At 42.9% G+C, this 19701-nt stretch overlaps 1 protein-coding gene across 5 annotated transcripts in view; it reads left to right on the top strand.

The window, feature by feature from the left end:
* The window catches only part of MAPRE1 (microtubule associated protein RP/EB family member 1), an 80451-nt gene extending 63064 nt beyond the window's left edge, over positions 1–17387 (top strand). For all 5 annotated transcript variants that reach the window (XM_073607279.1, XM_073607276.1, XM_073607278.1 and 2 more), the window contains 5 exons: positions 5730–5875; positions 6924–7137; positions 10288–10409; positions 13492–13644; positions 15981–17387. In XM_073607279.1, the coding sequence (XP_073463380.1) occupies positions 5730–5875; positions 6924–7137; positions 10288–10409; positions 13492–13644; positions 15981–16037 (692 nt within the window). In that variant the 3' untranslated portion in view covers positions 16038–17387. The remainder of the gene's footprint in view (positions 1–5729; positions 5876–6923; positions 7138–10287; positions 10410–13491; positions 13645–15980) is intronic.
* Positions 17388–19701: the final 2314 nt, after the last annotated feature.

The following is a 19701-nucleotide window of genomic DNA, read 5'->3' as shown; positions in this document are numbered from 1 at the left end:
TGAGAGAGTGACTCCTCCCCTTGCAAACAGGAAACACCTCTTCCACCAAACTTTAAAAGGAGGCTCCTTTCCACACATTGTCAGTAGTAGTAGAGAACCTCCGGCCCCAAACTGGAACACATAATCGAGATATGATTAGTGTATGTGTATATATAATTAGGGCGGGATGCTGCTGTCCTGAAAGACTCTTGGAAAACAAGTTACCGGTAAGTCTAACTTGAATTTTCCCTTATCGTCTTTCAGGACAGCACTTGAGAGGATAATAGAGACTTACCCCCCTAGGGAGGGACCACAGCCTGCAGAACCTTTCTGCCAAAAGCCTAATCCCCTGCTGACAGGAGATCCAGTCTGTAATGACGGACAAACGTTAAGTAGCTTGACCACGTAGCCGCTTTACAAATCTGATCTGGGGTGGCACCAGCTCTTTCTGCCCATGTAGTGGCCTGGGCTCTCGTTGAATGTAGTGGCCTGGGCTCTCGTTGCGGGGGAAGATAAACCCATTTGAGAATAGGCTACAGAAATAGCTGTCTTAAGCCATCTAGCCAATGATCCTTTCGATGCTTGTTGGATTTTTTTGTCTCCAGGAAAAAGAATAAATCATGAATCTGAAGTTATAAATCCTCCTGTTACTTTCAAATAATGTAATAGGATACGTCTAATGTCCAAGCTGTAAAACTGCTCTTCCTTTTTACCCGAAGGGTTAGCACAAAAGGTTGGTATAGTAATCTCCTGAGACCTGTTACTAAAGCTTGCCACTTTTGGCAAAAAAAACCTGGATCTACTTTAAGGACAATCCTATCAGGAAAAACTGACAAAAAAGGCTCTTTTACTGATAGGGCGTGCAGTTCACTAATCCTCCTTGCTGAAGTAATTGCGACCAGAAAAATAGTCTTCAAAGTTAATTTCTTTAGGGATATGGCCTGTAAAGGCTCAAATGGTTCTTTTGCCAGAGCTTGCAGAACCGAGAGATCCCAATTTGGGAAATGCCTCACCGGGACTGGTCTAGACCTGGAAAGTGCTTTGAAAAATCTCATGATCAGAGTTTCTGAAGATAAGGTGGAAAGGAGCCTCCTTTTTAAAGTCCTGAAAGACTATAAGGGAAAACTTGCTTTACCCAAACTTCTTCATGGCCACTTTGGATTTGAGAGATGCTTACCTGCGCATCCCTATCCATCCGACCTTCCAAAGATTCTTGAGACTAGCAGTCAAGATGGGAACAGAGACTTAGCACTTTCAATTTCAAGCACTCTCCTTCAGTCTGTCCTCAGCCCCATGCGTTTTTACAAAGGTGTTGGGGGAGGCGCTGGCTCCGCTAAGGTTAAAGGGGATTTACTATTATCCCTTACCTGGACAACCTCCTTGTGGTGGCAGAGTCATACCAAAAGTTATTGGCAGATCTCCAGACTGTACAAGACTTCCTGCAGTCCCTAGGCTGGTTAATAAACAAAGAGAAGTCTTCCTTAATTCCAGCCCAGAAGGTGACATATCTGGGGTACGACTTTTGCTCAGTAGACCAAAAAGTTTTTCTCCCACAGGAGAAGATCACAAAAAATGATGCAAACAATGTCAGCCTTATAGACCAATCAGTCAGTCTCGCTGAGACAGGTTTCGAGAGCAGTGGGTCTGATGACCTTGTGCTTTCCCGCAGTGCCATGGGCAAGATTTCATCAACGTCCATTACAGCTGTTTCTATTAAGGAACTGGGACGGAGACGCAAGGTCCCTGGAATCAAGGGGCTTGTTAACCGCCAGGGTAAAAAGAAGCTTGTGGTGGTGGACAAACCTGCACCTAACGAGGTCTCCCATAGTCCATTCCTATATCCCAAAGGATCACTACGGATGCGAGTTCCTGGGGATGGGGAGCCCACCTCAGCAATGCAGTGGCACAAGGAGAATGGTCCTCGAGGGAAGCAAGATCTTCATCGAATCAGAGAGCTGCTAGCAGTCCAGAGAGCCTTGCAGTCATTTCAGACGGAAATCAAGGGTCACAATCTCCAAATGCTATCTGACAATATCGTGACAGTTACGTACCTTAAACGGAGGCACAAGGAGCCGGATACTTTAATCTATTGCCCAGAAGATTTTATCTTGGGCAGAAGGGAATCTAGGCTCCAATTACAGCTGTGCACCAGAAGGGGTCACAAAATTGTCTGGCAGATTATCTCAGCCGCTACCGGGTAGATCGAGACAATTGGTCCCTTCATCCCGAAGTCTTTGCGGACCTCACCAACAGATGGGGATGTCCCGAAGCGGACCTGGTCTCAAATCAGAACAACCGCAAAACAGAGAGGTTCTTTTCCCTGAACCCAGCAGATCAATCATTGGGGATCGATGCTCTGGCGAATCCATGGCCATTCGGCCTCTGTTACGCCTTCCCGCCGATCAGACTTATTCCGGAAGTCCTCTGGAAGTTTCTTCTAGAAGCTACAGATCTTATCCTAATCACCCCTTTCTGGCCCAAGAGGCCATGGTTTTCCCTGCTGCAGACTCTGGTCTCGGAGCCCCCACTGAGTCTTCCGGAGAGAGACTACTTGCTATCGCAGGGTCCAGTGTCGCACCCACGGGTGGTTTCCTTAAGCTTGACGGCTTGGTATATGAAGAAAAGATACTGAGCATCCAGGGGTTCTGACAAAGTAGTCAAGACTCTGGTAAATTGCAGAAAACCAGTCACTAGAGCCATATATTCCAAGGTTTGGAAAAGATTTAACTCGTGGTTATTTGAAAATCAAAGATTAACTCATGATATTCCTTCAATTTTGGAATTTTTTTTCAAGAGGGTGTCGACAAAGGTCTTTCTGTTAGTACCTTAGGTACAGGTGGCAGCGATCAGTGTTTTCCTCCAGTTTTCTCTCCTGGAAAATACCACTATAGTCCAGATTTTTCAAATCAATTTCTAGGGCCGGGCCAGTAGTTGTGAGAAGTTGTCCAACTTGGGACCTGTACCTGGTACTTCAAACTCTAGCTGAATTTCCTTTTTGAGCCCCTAGAGGATATTTCAGTTAAGTTACTTACATTAAAAACAATTTTTCTTGTAGCTATTACCTCAGCTCGTAGGGTAAGTGAGTTGCAGGCCCTCTCAGTGAGGGAACCTTTTCCTCGCGATTTTTGAGGATCGAGTTTTTTTCAGAACTGATCCAGGTTTTTTGCCTAAGGTAGCCAGTACATTCCACCGATCTCAGGACATTGTACTGCCAACCTTTTTGTTTTAGTTTTTTTTAGACGTGAGAAGGATTCTCCTCGTCTATCTTGAGGTCACCAAGGCCTTTAGAAAAACTGATGCCTTGTTTGTCCTTTTTCTGAAAAAAAAAAAAAAAACACACACACAAGGGAAATAGTGCATCTAAAGCCACATTCGCTAGATGGATAAAGCAAGCTATCTTTGAAACTTACATAATTGGGGAAGTTCCTCCGCCTTTTGTTACTGTGCACTTGTCTACGTCTTGGGCTGAGAGGGCTGCTGCCTCACCGGAACAAATTTGCAGGGTTTCCACATGGTCCAGTTATTCGACGACCTTCATTAAACATTAGCGCCTGGATCTATCTGCTCAGGAGCAGGCGTTTGGTCGTAAGGTCCTTCAGGCAGTTGTCCCTCCCTAGACTGGTAATTTCTGGCTCGTCGTCTAATGGGCTGTCCTGGAAGATGCTTGGAGAAAAGCTGAGTTAGACTTACCGGTAACTCCTTTTCTGAGAGCCTTCCAGGACAGCCAGATTTCCACCTGGTTTTGCCTGAAGTTGTGTGTATTATGCATATGTTTTTAGCAGGGACGCCCTACGGTTCTTGAGAAGACTGACATGGGGCCTGGAGGACCGCCCTTTTATCTGGTGGGGGTGACGTGTTTCCTGTCCTGGTAGGAGGAGCCCTAGGTCTCATGGGCTGTCCTGGAAGGCTCTCAGAAAAGGAGTTACCAGTAAGTCTAACTCAGCTTTTTTGTCCCCTATGTGATGGTGGGTGTGGGGGGAGTTTAGGCCTGAAGATGACATAAGACCTCAAATCATCTATTTATGATTTTCAATTATATATTTTCTGAAAGCAAACGCCTGTGAGAATAAAATAGCGTAGGTTCCAATTTTTTGTCGCATAATGCCCCAAAGGAAATGCAAAATTAATTTTAGGGCACATAATAATAATTGCCCAATTGTTTTGTTCAAGTAGAACCAGGGTGGATTTGATTTAAACCATTAACTTGATTTAAATCATAATTTTTAAAGAGCTGTCATCTGACCCACAGTGGCTCCTCCTCTGACCTGCTGTTGACTCGCCAACCGTCCCATTCACTTTAATGGGACGGCTGTTGACGTGGCAGTGACGCCACAAGGTGAGGGACGTGGCGGCAGTAGGTGAGTGGATGCCTGCTAACAGGCGCACATGATGGACCTGAATTGACAGGTGCTGTTAAAATTTAAGGAATGTAAACTTATTCTTGCTGGTAGTTAGAATATTTAATATTTGCCAACAAAATGAAGGTTTCCTATTAGAATAATTTCCTATTTAGAATAATATGTCAGGTTAGTAAAACAGGAATATTGGAACAGATACAATCATACAGTTTGTAGTGTACATAGATTAGCAAAACAATAGGATAAAGGAATATTCCTGAACTTTGGTTTATCTCATGGTAACTGTGAAATTGTGAGAATGCAGCAATGCAGTGCATGTTATCTCAGCTTGCAGAGCTTGGATTCATTGAATGAGTTTACCCAAAATGTAAATACTGCAGAATATACAGCGTCATGCTACATAACTAAGCTTAATTTCATGCTGAATAAACTAAATTATAGTTTTCTTTTTAAGATATAATCTTTAGAGTTTTACTCCAAAAGCATTTTATTAAAATAAATTTGATATAAAAAAAAAAAATGGCCGGCCTGCATGTTTGACACGTGCTTGAAATGGATAGGACCCGGTCTTTTTCTGATATTTACTAGTAAATCTTTTTTTGTTTTTTTATTTAGCAGAGACCCTAGGGAATAAAATGGCGGTCATTGCAATATTTTATGTTGCACTGTATTTGCGTAGCGGTCTTTCAAACGCTAATTAAAAAAACATGTAAAGTTAGCCCAATTTTTTTTGTATAGTGTTAAATGATGTTACTCTGAGTAAATGGATACCTAATATGTCACGCTTTAAAATTGCGCACGCTTGTGGAATGGTAACAAACTACGGTACTTAAGAATTATCTTAATTCTGAGAGGCATAAGTGACATCGGATGTCATGCTGGTCCTCCAAGGGCATAGAGCTGAGTGGGGGCTGTCTTGCTTCCTGCCTAGCCATCGGCTGCACCGGATCGGTTCCTGGGGTACCAATGGCTCTGGGGAGAGGGGCACCTCTCCCGCGGCCTATAAAAGTGTACTCTCAGTGAATCCGCCGCTGGGACCAGTTTTATCGGAAAGCCGGCAACCTGCTGAAAATAAAGACATCGGGGTTAAGGTAGCTAGCTGCTGCCTATAACCCCAGTATTTAACGTCAAAATAATAACGTATATTTACAGTTAGGCAGTCGGCAAGTAGTTGAAGCAGGAGTGACACCATCTTGACCCAGCCAATCAAAATGGCCAAAGGTCTGACAGAACCTGGCATAAGCCTGACCGAAGAGATCGGCACTTGGTAACTGAGCTCCGAGACACTGCATGGTTGGGGTGAGGGCGCGTATAGTTTGGCTTTAGGTGTGCATATATGCCCCACTCCCCCCGGTCTGTCCACTGACCCACCATTGCTTTTTGTACCCGCAGGTAGCATGTTTTGTCAATTCATGGACATGTTGTTTCCTGGATCCGTCACGCTAAAGAAAGTGAAATTCGGAGCCAAGCTTGAACACGAGTACATCCAGAATTTCAAAGTCCTGCAGGCTGGCTTCAAGAAAATGGGTGTTGATAAAGTGAGTGCAAACTGATGACTGATTTTCTAAGAGAAGTTCCTGTTCACGGCTTCCTCTCTGTCTGTCATTGTGCGGGTGATGTAAACAGGAAGTCAATGCCGCAAGAAATATTTCTCAGACAAGTAAAGACTGGTTAAAAGCTTTTCCTGCACAATTTTGTAGGCTAAAGTACCAGGGTTACGTAATTGGTAATTTATTCAACTGTGGGTTCATTGTCTATTGATGCTGCCTGTGGCAGTGAAAACTGGAATCCAGTTTGTTTTAAAGGGACTGTATAGTGGTTGTGTTCATATAAGAATAAAAAAGGTTTTTAAAGATCACCTCCAGGCTTACATCTAGTCTAGCAGATACCATTGCTAATGAGACATCAGCAGCACCTTTTGCATCTTTTTAGAGTATAGATGTGTGGTGATGGCACCTCAGGGGATGGGTCCATGATATCCTACACTCACACAATGGCAGTTGCCTTTAAGCTTGAATGACTACATGGGTCTTATGTCAGATCTGTTTTCTGTATTCATATACTGGCACCCCCCCCCCCCCCCCCCCCCCCAATGTTATGGAGAAGAGCAGAGCTTGTTCTTTAATCCTGTCCTAGGGTGACAACACTGCTTCTCCATAGGTACAGTGAGTGAGCGTTGCCACCACAGGCTTAGATACACTTTGGAAAATGCTGCTCCAGCCTCCCTCCTGTGCCACTCGTAATCAAAAACCTATAGACTTGTGCATTCATTTATTTATAATCTTGCATTATTTTTAGTATTTTGTCATTATTTTATTACAGGTACTTATATAGCGCCATCAATTTAGGCAGCGCTTTACATATGTTGTACATTCACATCAGTCCCCGCCCTCAAACTTACATTCTTAGGTTCCTAACTCATTTATACATACACATACTGGGGCTAATTTTAGACAGGAGCCAATTAACTGACCAGCATGTCTTTGGAGTTTTTATTATTATTATTTTTTTTTTTATCTAATTTTTTTTATTTTTATCGTAACATATATATTATATTTTTTATTATCTCTTTTATTATCTCTGTAGATAATTCCAGTTGACAGATTGGTGAAAGGAAAGTTCCAAGACAACTTTGAATTTGTACAGTGGTTTAAAAAGTTTTTCGATGCAAATTACGACGGAAAAGACTATGACCCAGTGGCTACCAGACAAGGGCAAGGACAAGAATCAGCTCCCGCTCCAGTTCTCCCAACTCCAGTCCTGAACAAACCGAAGAAACCCATTGGATCAACAAATTCAGGTATCTGGCAGGAGGGGAAGTCGCTGTAAATGCTTCATCTGTACTCAGATCAGCCAGTAAGATTTTTGCTGAGGGAAGTGCACTATGAAAGGGTTCCTTTATATATTCATGTAGTCCTATAGAAGAGTCCTTTTTAATGAAAACTGAAAGACATTTAGTTTTATCTTCAGTCTTTTTTTTACAGAGGAGTTGCTGAGCAGAGGTTTACACATTCCAGGGCTATGGCCTGGTTTATGCTCCACCACTCCCAGTGTTGCTCGGATCTGTAGCCTGCATCAGGAGACTGATTAGGGTGTAATGGGTATACAGGTCTGTAGATTGGTATGCAAAATGTCCCCTAGGTGCCTACTTGTGTGCTACAGGTCTGTACAAACACTACACTGTCTTTGTTATAGACTTACTTTTGCTAAGCAACCGTTAAGATCATTTTACACTCACACAATTGTCATTGCAAAGGCATGGAAATGGGAAGCTGGGAAGTGCAGTTGAAGAACTGTAGGTTTTTTTATTTTTATTTTATTTTTTTCTCTAGCTGCATTTGTAAAACATCAGCTTAAATAGACAGAGTAACACATTCACTTTATAAAGGCTAAATAATCATACTGACTTTACGTTACTTGTGGTCTACCACCCCAGCCTTCTCTGCCAGGTGCCATTTGGACCCTTCACTACATTTGGGTTATAAACATTTAATTGTACTGCACAGCCTTTGGCATAGTATTGATATTTCCTAGCACTGTTTTTTGCTGGGCAGGTGAGGCTTTTGCAGCGTTGCTTGTTTTAAAGCAGCAGTCTCCTTGTCTGCACTTGGCATGTTTAGTTACTCCTCACCTTGTCTCCTGGAGCTGTTGGTAAAGTAGGCTTCTAGGATATGAGGGGCAGCACATGACACCTTCTGTCTGACAGGGCTTCTGCCTGAGCGACCAATCCCCAGGCCCAAACATCACATGAGAGGTGCCATGTCCTCTTCAGTGTAAGCTCGGACCCTAGGGGACAAGGCAGGGGGAGGGTGGCTGGGTATACACCGATCAGCCATAACTTTGACCACTCGCCTAATATTGAGTAGGCCTCTTTTCTGCTGCCAAAACAACCCTGCCCCGTTGAGGCATGGAGTCCACTAGAAGGTATGCTGTGGTATCTGGCAGCAAGCTGTCAGTAACAGATCCTTTAAAGCAGGGGCTAACCAAACTATGGCCTTCCAGTTGTTCAGGTACTACAATTCCCATCATGCCTTGTCATGTCTGTGAATGTCAGTTTTACAATGCCTCATGGGACGTGTAGTCCTGCAACAGCTGGAGGGCCGTAGTTTGAAGATCTCTGCATTCAAGGATAAGTTCCATTATTTCAGTTCCCATTATTGGGATGGAAGATGTAACATGTTCCCAAAGCTGCACTTTTTCTTGTGTGTTTCTTTTTTTTTTTTTTTTTTTTTTTTCCTTCTAAAAAGTGAACTTATTCTTTAAGTTGTGAGGTGGGGCCTCCATGGATCGGACTTGTCATTCCAGGACATCCCACAGTTGCTCGATGGTTGGAGATCTGGAGAATTTGTCAAAGCCTTGAACTCCTTGTGATCCACAAACCATTCTTGAATCATTTTTATGTGGCAGGGCGCATTATCCTGCTGAAAGAGGCCACTGCCATCAGGGAATACCATTTCCTTGAGGGAGTGTATTTGGCCAGCAACAATATTTAGGTAGGTGGTATGTGTCCAAAAGTACCATGCAAATGAATGGCAGGATACAAGGTTTCCCAGCAAAACATTGCCCAAAGCATCTCCCTGCCTTTGCCAGCTTGCCTTCTTCACATAGTGCACCCTGGTGCCATCTCCACTCCTGGTAAGTGACACACAAACCTGGCCATCCACATGATGTAAAAGAAAACATCATTCATTGGACCAGGTCACCTTCCATTTCTCTGTGGACCAGTTCTGATAACATGCCCATTTGTGGACACAGGTCCGCATGGCCACCCTGACTGGTCTGCGGTTACACAGCCCTATACACTGATTTTTTTTTTTCAACATGAACTTTAAAGAGGAGGGCCCATTTAAAAAATAAAAAATTAAGTCAGCAGCTACAAATACTGCAGCTGCTAACTTTTAATTGGACACTTACCTGTCCCTGGGTCCAGCGATGCGGGGGATCGAAGCCCCGCTCCTCTCCCCCTCCGTTCGGCGTTACTGGCATTGTCACTGTGGGCGCCCGGCTGTGGCTTCACAGCCGGGCACCCACTGTGCATGCGTGAGCGACGCCGCATCCGTGATTGGCCGCTCAGTCACCTGGGACCTGTAATGGGTCACAGATTGACAAGAGGGAGGGAGCAGAGCTGAGCCCTTCCTGTGCCGAGGGGGAAATGATGTCACCAGCCCAGGCACTGAAAGAGGCAGACTACGAGGGACCACTTAGCAACAGGCATTTAGAGGTGAGTAAAAAAAAAAAAAATTCCAAATGTGTTTTTATTTATTTTTTTTAGGAAATTTCATGCAATTTTTTTTTTTTTTTTTTTCGGGTGGAACACCACTTTGAGGACACTTGCTGCCTAATATATCCCACCCATTTTCAGATGACTTTTTAACGAGATAATGTTGTTCATTTTACCTGTCAGCGATCATTATGGCTGATCGGTGTCTGGGGGAAGAGAAGGGTTTGGTGAGCAGACACTCGTGTTTTCCTAATCTGGTGTCACTCTGGATTTATCGTTTACCAGCATACTAAAACTTTTGGTGGTCTTTTATTATTTTTTTGTTTTTAAGCCTGTAGATCTATAAACTTTTTTTTTTTTTTTTTTTTTTTGTGCCAATAATTGAGGAAAGTTCTTTCTCTCCTTTTACACTGAGTATTAATAGCTGTTAAAAGTGGTTTGAACGTGACCAGGCAGAGGTTGGGAATGTCTATGGCTCTGATCAATGAATACTGTACCTTCTACAGATGAGTCCGGTGAAACCACAAAGCTTCCCAAAGCTGCAGAAGACGGCAAGAAAATGGCTAAGATTGGTACTTGTTTGTCAGGGAGAGGGGTGCACATTTTCTTAGAGGTGGCTCACCACAATTTCTGGGTTATGGTGGTTTCTTGTGTCCAGCACAGTTTCTGCTCACTGTGGTTATGGAATCTAAAGGGTCTCGGTGTGTAATTGGTGTATCTGCTCTTTAGCTCCACAGAGGGCTGTACCAGCCCAGAGGACCCCCGCCCCCAACAAACCTGTCCAGGGGATTGCCAGGAAACCTGCAGGTATCGGCAACGGAGAAGAGGAGTCTGCAGAGCTGGTCCAACAGGTAGGCCATGTGACAATGAATCCCTGGACTGCTAAGTCAGTACAGGAGACATTACAGCTGTCCTTTATATTTATTACAGATACTCCCATCAATTTATGCTGCACTATACATACTGTACAGTCACATCAGTCCATGCCCTCAATGAGTTTACAATCGAAGGTCCCCTAACCCACATTGATACATATACTAGGGCCAATTTAGACAGGAGCCAGTTAACCTACCAGCATGTCTTTGGAGAGTGAGAGGCAACCCACACAGGGAGAACATGCAAACTTCAGGCAGGTGGTGCTGTGGTTGGGCTTCAAACCGACAACCCCAGTGCTGTCAGGCAGAAGTGCTAACCACTTAGCCACTATGCAGCCCCACTTAATCTTTCTTTTCAGTTGGTGATCTTACCATCTCTTCTCAGACATGAAGGCGTTCGTTCTCATATTTCTTAGAATATATAAGGCATTGGCAAACTAGACTAAAGCAAGAGAGTCCCTTTTAGTGGGTCACTCCAGAGGCAGAATTGTTATCTGCAGATTTCAGTTTCTCGCAGATGCAGCAATGTCACGCTGAGATCCTTTCATGCCCGGCCCCAGCTCTGTCTCACGCTGCCATGTTCTTTCTGACGTCATTGAGAGGCCCGCTGGCTCTTCCTAGACCTCCCAATGATGTGGTGATAGGCCTGCCCATTCCTCCTTTTCTGAATGGATGGCTATACCTCCTGGGATATGTGACGTGCATATCTCGGGAGGCACAGAGGGCAGTGTGCACATCGGTCACATAAGGCGACTCATGTGCATGGGGAGGCAGAGCCGGACATTTTTATCAAAAAGATAACAAAATAAACAACATCAACACGCACAGAGGAGGGGTGGAGGAAAGTAGCGCAAGAGGGTTTGGTCTAGCAGTCACTCCATGAGGAACCATACCCCTGTATACACCAAACTCCCCCCCCCCTTTTATTTATTTATTTTTTATAAGTTGTTTTTTTTTTTTTTTTTTATAGAATGGAGATGTATTAGAACTCCGGTTAGTTTTTATTGCTCTCTGTGTCCCAGTAGGGAGATTCACTCTCTATTTGTCCTGTTCACCTTTAGCAGTGACCGTAAAGGAAAATCCCAAATTTGGGGTTGTTGCCAGAAAAATAATAGAGGGGAAATCTTCCAATGGGTAAACTAGTCTTGGTGAGCTGGGGGTCCCCAGGGGCTTCCCTTAATTGGCAGCAATTTCCTCTTACTTCTCCTGTTTTGACTATGGGACAGGAAGTGAAGGGAGATCTGCCCAATGAGACAGATGGCAAAAAATAAACCCTCTCATTTTTATACTAGTAGCCTGTAAAGCATTGCACCCGCGATGAGCCGGGTGTAGCTGTCTGCTCGTACGGGCAAGCAGTTGCACACTGACAAGGAACAAACAATGAGCTACCTAGAGAGCAACAGCTCCCTTTTTAGTTGATTGAGAACGACAAGCCGACACCCATAAAGGCTGCCAGTACGTGTAACTGTTCTCATTTGCGTTTGGTCACTGTGGCTTGTCAATAAATACTGCACTTTTTAAGAGCAATCACCGGAGTGCGGATCCTCTTTTCCTCATTTCCCTACTCAGCCAGCGACTGTGGATCGAGCACCTGGGATCTCTGCTTTCTATGTGATGTATGGGTAGTAGCACTGACTTTTTTTGTTTATATGCCAGTACGTGTAGTTCATTCTTTGTGCGCCGGATCTTGTGTGTGTGTGTGTGTTGGTGTACACACGTACACCAACACACACGCACAATTCCGGACTTAGAATCCATGTCCTACCCTGGTAAAAGCAGTGCACGTAGTGTAAAACACTGGTTAGGCACAGTTAACACTTTGATCACCCTAGATGTTTTACCCCTTCCCAGCCAGTGTCATTAGTACAGTAACTGCATATTTTTTAGCCCTGATCACTGTATTGGTGTCACTTGTCCCCAAAAGTGTCAGTGTCTGTCCGCCACAATGTCGCAGTCCCGCTATAAGTCGCTGCTCGCCACCATTACTAGTGTTAAAAAAAATAAATAAATAAATAAAATGTATCCCCTAGTTTGTATACACTAGAACATGTTTTGGGTGTTTGTTATTTTTGGTAAAAAAAAAAGTAGTAGAATACATTAGGCTAAAATTATGAAGTAATTGGATTTTTTTTATAAAAAAATGTTATTGACTATGTTTTGTAACAGATTAAAAAAATTCATTTTTTCAAAATAGTCGGTCTTTTTGTTTTATAGCGCAAAAGATAAAAATGCAGTGGCGATCAAATACCACCAAAGAAGTCTCTATTTGTCGGAAAACAATTTACTTCCATTTTATTTGGGTAAAGCATTGCATGACCGCGCAATTGTCAATTAAAGTAACGCAGTGCCGTATCGCAAAAAATGGCCTGGTCATGAAGGGGGGTAAATCTTCCGGGAGTCAAGTGCTTAAAGCGGAATTCCAGCCTAAAAAAAAAAAAATTAAAATTCAGCAGCTACAAACACTGTAGCTGCTGACTTTAAATAAGTACTTACCTGTCCTGGGTGCCTGCGATGTCGGCCGCCCGAGGCCGACCCGTCCCTCGGCTCTCGGGTCCCGGCACCGCCATCCTAGGTAAGGGAAACAGGCAGTGGAGCCTTGCGGCTTCACTGCCAGTTTCCTACTGCGCATGCGCGAGCGGCGCTCTGTGAATGGCTCCCTGGTGTTCTGTGAACACACAGTTCCCAGAAGACAACGGGGCCGCTCACCGAGGAGCGGAAAAGGAAGAGGCAGATTAGGAAGACTGCCTAGCAACAAGGGTTTAGGTAAGTTTAAAAAATGTTTTTTTTTTTTTTTTTTTTCAGGGTGGCCCTCCACTTTAAGAGGATCGCAAAGAGGAAGGATCCTTTGCAGGAGAGACCTATTATGTCCCTTCTGCAATAAAGAAAAAAACTTTCCTTTACACTAAAGTTCCACTTTAAAAAAGAAATTCTAGTTCACTGTTCCTTAGACCTTCCTACATAGTCTATTTTGATTTTTTTTTTTTTTTTTTTTTTTTTTTTTTTTTCTTTCATGTCTCCAGTGTGTAACTTGGGCTATGTACATTTTTACATATTTCAGATAAATGTTCTTAAGATTACCGTTGAAGACCTAGAAAAAGAAAGAGACTTTTATTTCGGCAAGCTAAGGAATATTGAGCTGATTTGCCAAGAGAACGAGGGAGAGAGTGACCCAGTCCTCCAGAAGATCATAGAGATTCTGTATGCCACAGATGTAAGTATCCTCCCAATAGGAAACCAATAAAAGGAAAACCCGTGCATGGTGGTGGGTGCTATTCATAAGTCCACATTTCACAGCTCATGTACTCAGGCTGTTGTGTTTTTTTTGTATGTGTTCAAATTTATTAAAGCCCAACTCCTAACTTTTAGTTAAGGTGTTACTGCAAAGGCAACTTTAAGTGCTTCACTCTCCCTCCTTTCTGCACTGTGACACATCATTTCATAACTAAACCTGGTGGGGTAGATTTGCTATCGCTTCCTGTCCTTGACCGGAAGTGATAGGAAATCGCCCCTTTCACACAGGCTCTCCAATCAGGTCAACCTGTCAGTTTTCCAGGCAGGCCTGATTGGACCCTCCATTCACCTCTATGGAGTGGTGACATGTCCGCTGCTATCTGATCTGAACCTGTCCGCCAAATCCAGACGGATGGTGGTTCTATTTTCCATCCGTCGATCGGATGAAAACGAACAGTTGGTCCGTTTTTCATCCGATCTCGCCTTAGAGGAGAAAGTGGGACTGTGTCTGTCTCCGCTCAGAGCGACCCACCCCCCCACCGAGCAAGCTGATTTGCCTGTGTGAAAGGGGCCTAAAGAGACCCAGATGGTGGTAAAAACCTGGCAGAGGCTGCAACCGTTCTCTGCTCTAACACCAAATTTAAAGTGGTTGTAAACACACATACCCAGTGAAGTGACTGGCCTCAGGTGATACAGAGTTTAAACAAATTCTCCTACATAAGTTGTACCTGTTTATATTCAGTCGTCTCTTTTCTACAGCCATTAAAATTTGCAGAATTTTTACAGCTTCTCTGAGCTTTCAGAAAGCAGGGAGCTGAATTTACACTCTGCAGAGCTCAGTAAGAGCTGATTGGAGGGAAGGGATACGCCCTCCTTCACACAGCACAAAGGAAGAAAGCAAGGCTGTCAATCACAAGTTGTGTGCTGGAGCTCCTTCCCCTGTCACCTTCTTTTTTTTCTCTCTTGGTGACAGGAAAATCCTGTCAGAAGTGACTCGTCCTGCTCATCCTGATGGCAGAGGAAGGAGGCAGCAGACAAAAATTACACTTCGTACTCTGGACTGAGACAAGTACACACTGTAGATATGCTTTTGTTTGTTTCATGTCTGAGGTTTACAGTCACTTTATGGTATTCTAAGACCAGCATCATGGAACCTTTCCTCTCTGCACTTGTGTCATGGTCACACCTCCAGTGGCTTTTGGGTTTTTTGAGAGGGGCATCACCGCACAATTTTGGCTTCGTGTAGACTTTATGGCAGCATTTAAAGTTGAAGTAAAGGCGAATATAACTCTTTTTTTTTTTTTTTTTTAAATGTGGCTCCCCCATATACACATTTTATCCCCTCTGCCTTTTTTTTTTTTTTTTCTCTCATGCAAAAATATGTGCCTTTTTTTTATTAGTTTTTTCCCAAAAATTCAACTTGGCCTCTACCCACTTGGTACCCACGCTATAGCCAAAAGACGGCTACAGCGTAGGCTAAAAATGGTGGGAAGACGTCCATGGCTGGCTTTCTGTTCTCACTCTGCCCATGCGCCTCCTTAGGGGCTGGCGGTGCGCTCTCTGATTGCTGAGTCCTTGGGACTCGGCTGATCACAGATTGGGGTAAAAGAAAATTGGAAGACCACATGAGCAGCTGTCAGCCAATGACGGCACATTACAGAAGTGAACAGAAGCTGGTTGTATATGTGTGTATGTGTGTATGTGTGTATGTGTATATGTGTGTGTGTGTATGTATGTATATATATATATATATATATATATATATATATATATATATATATATATATATATATATATATATATATATATATATATATATATATATATATATATATATATATATATTTTCATTCCCCCCCCCCCCACGCTGTAATTAGTCCCCTTGGTGCCATTCAGTGTCAGTTATCAGTGCAGCCTCATCGGTGCATATCATGAAGGAGAGAAATTCCCTTTTTGCAAAATTTTATAACAAAATATGAAATTGGTTTTGTTTTTCAATTTTTACGTTGGTGTTTTATTTAAAAAAGAAAAAAAAAATCCCACCAAAAGAAAGCTCTATTTGTGTGATAAAAACGTCATATAAGTACATTGTTGCATGACCACACAATTATCCTTTTTAAAGTGCGACAGCGCTGAAAGCTGAAATTTTTTTTGCCTGGGCAGGAAGGGGGTAAAACTACCCGGTGGGTAATGCTAGTGACATCCCGCATCTCGGATTACATTTTTCTTGGTACAAATCGTTCCACTTTATCTTGTCACTAAATATGTGGTTGTGTTGTGCCATCGGTCTGATATCTTCTGTCTTTTCTCCTGCAGGAGGGTTTCGTTATTCCAGATGAAGGCGCGCCTCCAGAGGACCAGGAAGAATATTAACGTGGTTCTTCTCCCCATGCAGTCATTTTTTTGATATTTTTTTTTTTCTTTGTCCACATCATATGCTTAACTATAAAAAAAGAAAAAAAAATCCCTTTTTTTTTTTTTTTTTTCCTCGGAGGCCTGGGTCAGCTCCTCACTTTTCAGAAGTGTACTTTGCCAAAGTTTTACTCATTTTACAGTGGCTAAACCTTGGAGATGTCCCGTTTTTTTTGTAGCAAGAAAGTGTTAAACTATTCCCCCCCTTTCACCCCCATTATTTTTATATATATATATTATTTTTTTTTTTTTTTTTTTTTTTTTTTTTTTTTTTTTGAGGTTCCCACGGGAACGTTCAGTTACTGACTCTTGAAGGTTTCAGTCGCTAGCAAGCAAGAATGTTTTAAACTTGAAATTTGTGAAGTGAAAAGTTTAACGGGTGACTTGTCAAGTTGTGACGTTTTGAACAAAAAAAAAAAGAATCGCTATTAGATCTAATATGGTTGACAGATGAAAATGCCTTAAGGAGTTTATATGTGTTATCATATCTAAGCTCTTGCAGTGTAATAATATGGCTTAGTAAGTGTTTGTGTCTCACTAGGTAGGTGCTCGCCGTGCCGCGAGCTTTGGGGGTTACTCTTGTGGGGTTTTTTTTTTTTTTTTTTTTCTTCAATGCTTGCATGTAGAGTGGTCCCAATGTGCTGCTCAAGGTGTAAGGTGCTGAGGGGAGGGTCGGGTTGATGTGACTGCCTCTACCTCCGTCTCCTTTACTTTCTCGCCTCCGACAATAATGGCTTCAGCCCTCCGGCAGTCAAAAAAAAAAAATAACATGGAAACGTGGAAGTTAAATGAAATTGATGTATAAAAGTATGAGATTCTTACCGAGGCTCAGAGACCTACCGGATGTCCTGCAGCCTTCCTCTCCCATCCTGTTCTAAACAATTATTTTTTTTTTAATTTTGTAAAACTTTATTTTGCCAACATATATTATTTAATATCATCCTTCTCGACGTGTTTTTTTTTTTTTTTCTATGTATCTGCTGTATCTTACAGATCACTGGGTTATTCACTCCTGGAACGGATGGTTTGGTGGTGGTTATGCATGTAACATAAAAAGGGCCCCTGCGTCAGACATGCGCGCCCCTCACTGAGCCAGCCGTCACAGACACTGCAGTGCTATACTTTCTAAATCTCTTGTGGCCTTTTTTTAAGACTCGTATTCCCTCTTCCTCCTCCTAATATATTTTTCTTTTTTCAGTTTCCTCCAATTTTAGTCCGACTTTGTTTTCCTTTTTTTTTTTTCTCTTTCAACAGTTTTTCTACTTTTAAGCCATTTCTAAATAAAACTTCTGTATTTCAAGAGTGAATTAAGCTCCCGTGTTGTGTGTTTTTGTATTTGGTTAAATTGTGTATATGTATATGTGTGTGTGTGTGTGTGTGTGTGTGTGTGTGTGTGTGTATATATATATATAACGTTTTTCTTTCTTTTCTGCTTATTTTGTATAGGGTGGATTCAGTACAGAGGACAGCTTAAAGCGGTGGTTCTCAACTCCCATCTTCAGGGCCCACTAACAGGCCAGATTTTAAGTATTACCTTGGGGAGATTCAGACTAGAATACTGCAATCACTGAGCAGCAAATGATATCACCTGTGATGTATTTCAGTTATCTTGCAAACCTGGCCTGTTAGTGGGTCCTGAGGACAGGAGTTGAGAACCACTGGCTTAAAGGATAAGTTCACCTTTTAGCCCCCGTTCACATCTGTGCCACATGTCATGCATTTTGACATGTTCAAATCGCATGACAAGTCTCACCCTATTGCCGGCAATGGAACTGTTTGAATCGGTGTGATGCTGACCTTTGCGGTGCTGCACCGATTTTGAAGAAGTAGTAGTAAATTTTTTTTTTTTTGGCTCTTTCAGGTTCGACTTGCATAGACGTCTGTGCATAAAGTTGCACAGATATCCATCAATCTCAATGACCTGTGTCTGAAATCGTGCGATTTCAAAGCCGCATTCAATGTGAATGAGGGCTTAGTGACCTTCAGGATGTTAAACGCTGGCCCCCCCAACTCAATCCTCCATTGTGACAGCAGGCAGGGGATTCTCTCCCCGCACCCGCTGTTTATAATTCTTTAGCAGCAGCAGGCTGTGCTGGTCCTGCACTGTGCTGGATAATGTTGCGGGCCCGACTGCATTCTGGTGCTGCAGACAAGACCAAAGCTGCAAGTGCACTGAAACGCATCAACAACAAAATATGTTGCAGTTCACCTGTCCCTGGATGTTTTGTCTACATTGTTTTACATGTTTTGTTTTTTTTTTTTTTAAGGATAAGCTCACCTTTTATAACATGTTACACACCCCCCCCCCCCCCCCCCCCCATATTCAGGGTGTAACAGTTTATGAATGCACCGGCGTGCCCTTGATTCCCACTGTGACACCAGTGTGGAATTGTGATTTGAACACATTTGTTTTATATGGGCTCAAAGTGCACTGCAAAGGTATCGGTACTCCTGTAGCAGTGAGTACTTGGCCGAAAGCATTAGCAATCGTACTCATCAGTGAAAAAAAAAAAAGGTATTGTTGCAACCCTACTAAAAGTACAAATAACTCACTTTTAGTCCCTGGGTGCCTACATGTTCCTCTACCATATCTATGGAGGGAGGCGAGGTTGTCACCGAGGGCGTTCTTCCTATCCTTATCTCCATTAAATGGGGGATGGTTATATTAGTAGTTACCAAGATCTTTCGGGTTATCTCACAGGAAGAGATATAGATAACCAGTAATGTTTTTGTACTTCCTGAAAATTAATTTAGCTTGAGAAAAGAAAATGAAAGCAACCACTGCATCTAAGCATTAGTAAACTGCAATATAATGTTGTAATTCTTGGGTTTAGATATTAAGTGCTGATGCAGTGTGGCATTCTCAGAGTTCTGTGCGGTTTCTGCACCACATCAAAATCGCATGGAAACCGCTGAGGATGTGATCATTAAGTTAACGACATCCTGAAATTGGTTCCCAAAACCACACCCATGAGATCCGATGTGATTTTGGTGCCGGTGCGATTTGAGGCATGCAGAGCAGGTTTAAATTGCACCGCTGAAGAGTTGCTTGTGATTTGAACAGTAATGTGGTGCGATTCCTGTTCAAAGTCGCTTGCGATTCCCTCCCTGCATCAGTGTGACCCTCAAATCCTCCCCCATCGAATGAGCATTCCGATCTGCATTGTGTTTGGGCCTGCTCAGAGTTCTCATAGTCTCCTCCATAAAATTTATTATTATACAGGATTATGGGAGAAATGACATGGTAAAATGAAAGGTCTTTTCCACGCTGGTGTTTGGAGTCGCCCTCTGGTGGTAGGCAAGGGCTACACTGGTGAAGATTTATTTTGAGGAACCTCACTAGAAGCACATTGAAATCAAAGACCTTTTGGTCCACAAAATACCCCTGACCTTGCTGACCTCCGTGGTAAAAATGACTTTGTTTTTAGTGTTTGTATGTTATCCACAGACCAGAGGTCTCCCTTTAAATCCAAATTCCACAAAGATTTCTTTTGTATAAAGAGTAATCTATTGCGGGAGTGCAACATCAATGTCTTAGTTCATTGACAGACACAGCGCTCCATTATTCAGAACCATGGGGTTATATCGCCCCCTACAGGAGTAGGACAATAGGCAGAAAAAAAAA

Source organism: Aquarana catesbeiana, linkage group LG12, assembly GCF_042186555.1.
Source record: "Aquarana catesbeiana isolate 2022-GZ linkage group LG12, ASM4218655v1, whole genome shotgun sequence".
NCBI lineage: Eukaryota > Metazoa > Chordata > Amphibia > Anura > Ranidae > Aquarana > Aquarana catesbeiana.
This window is presented reverse-complemented; position numbering and strand designations above follow the sequence as displayed.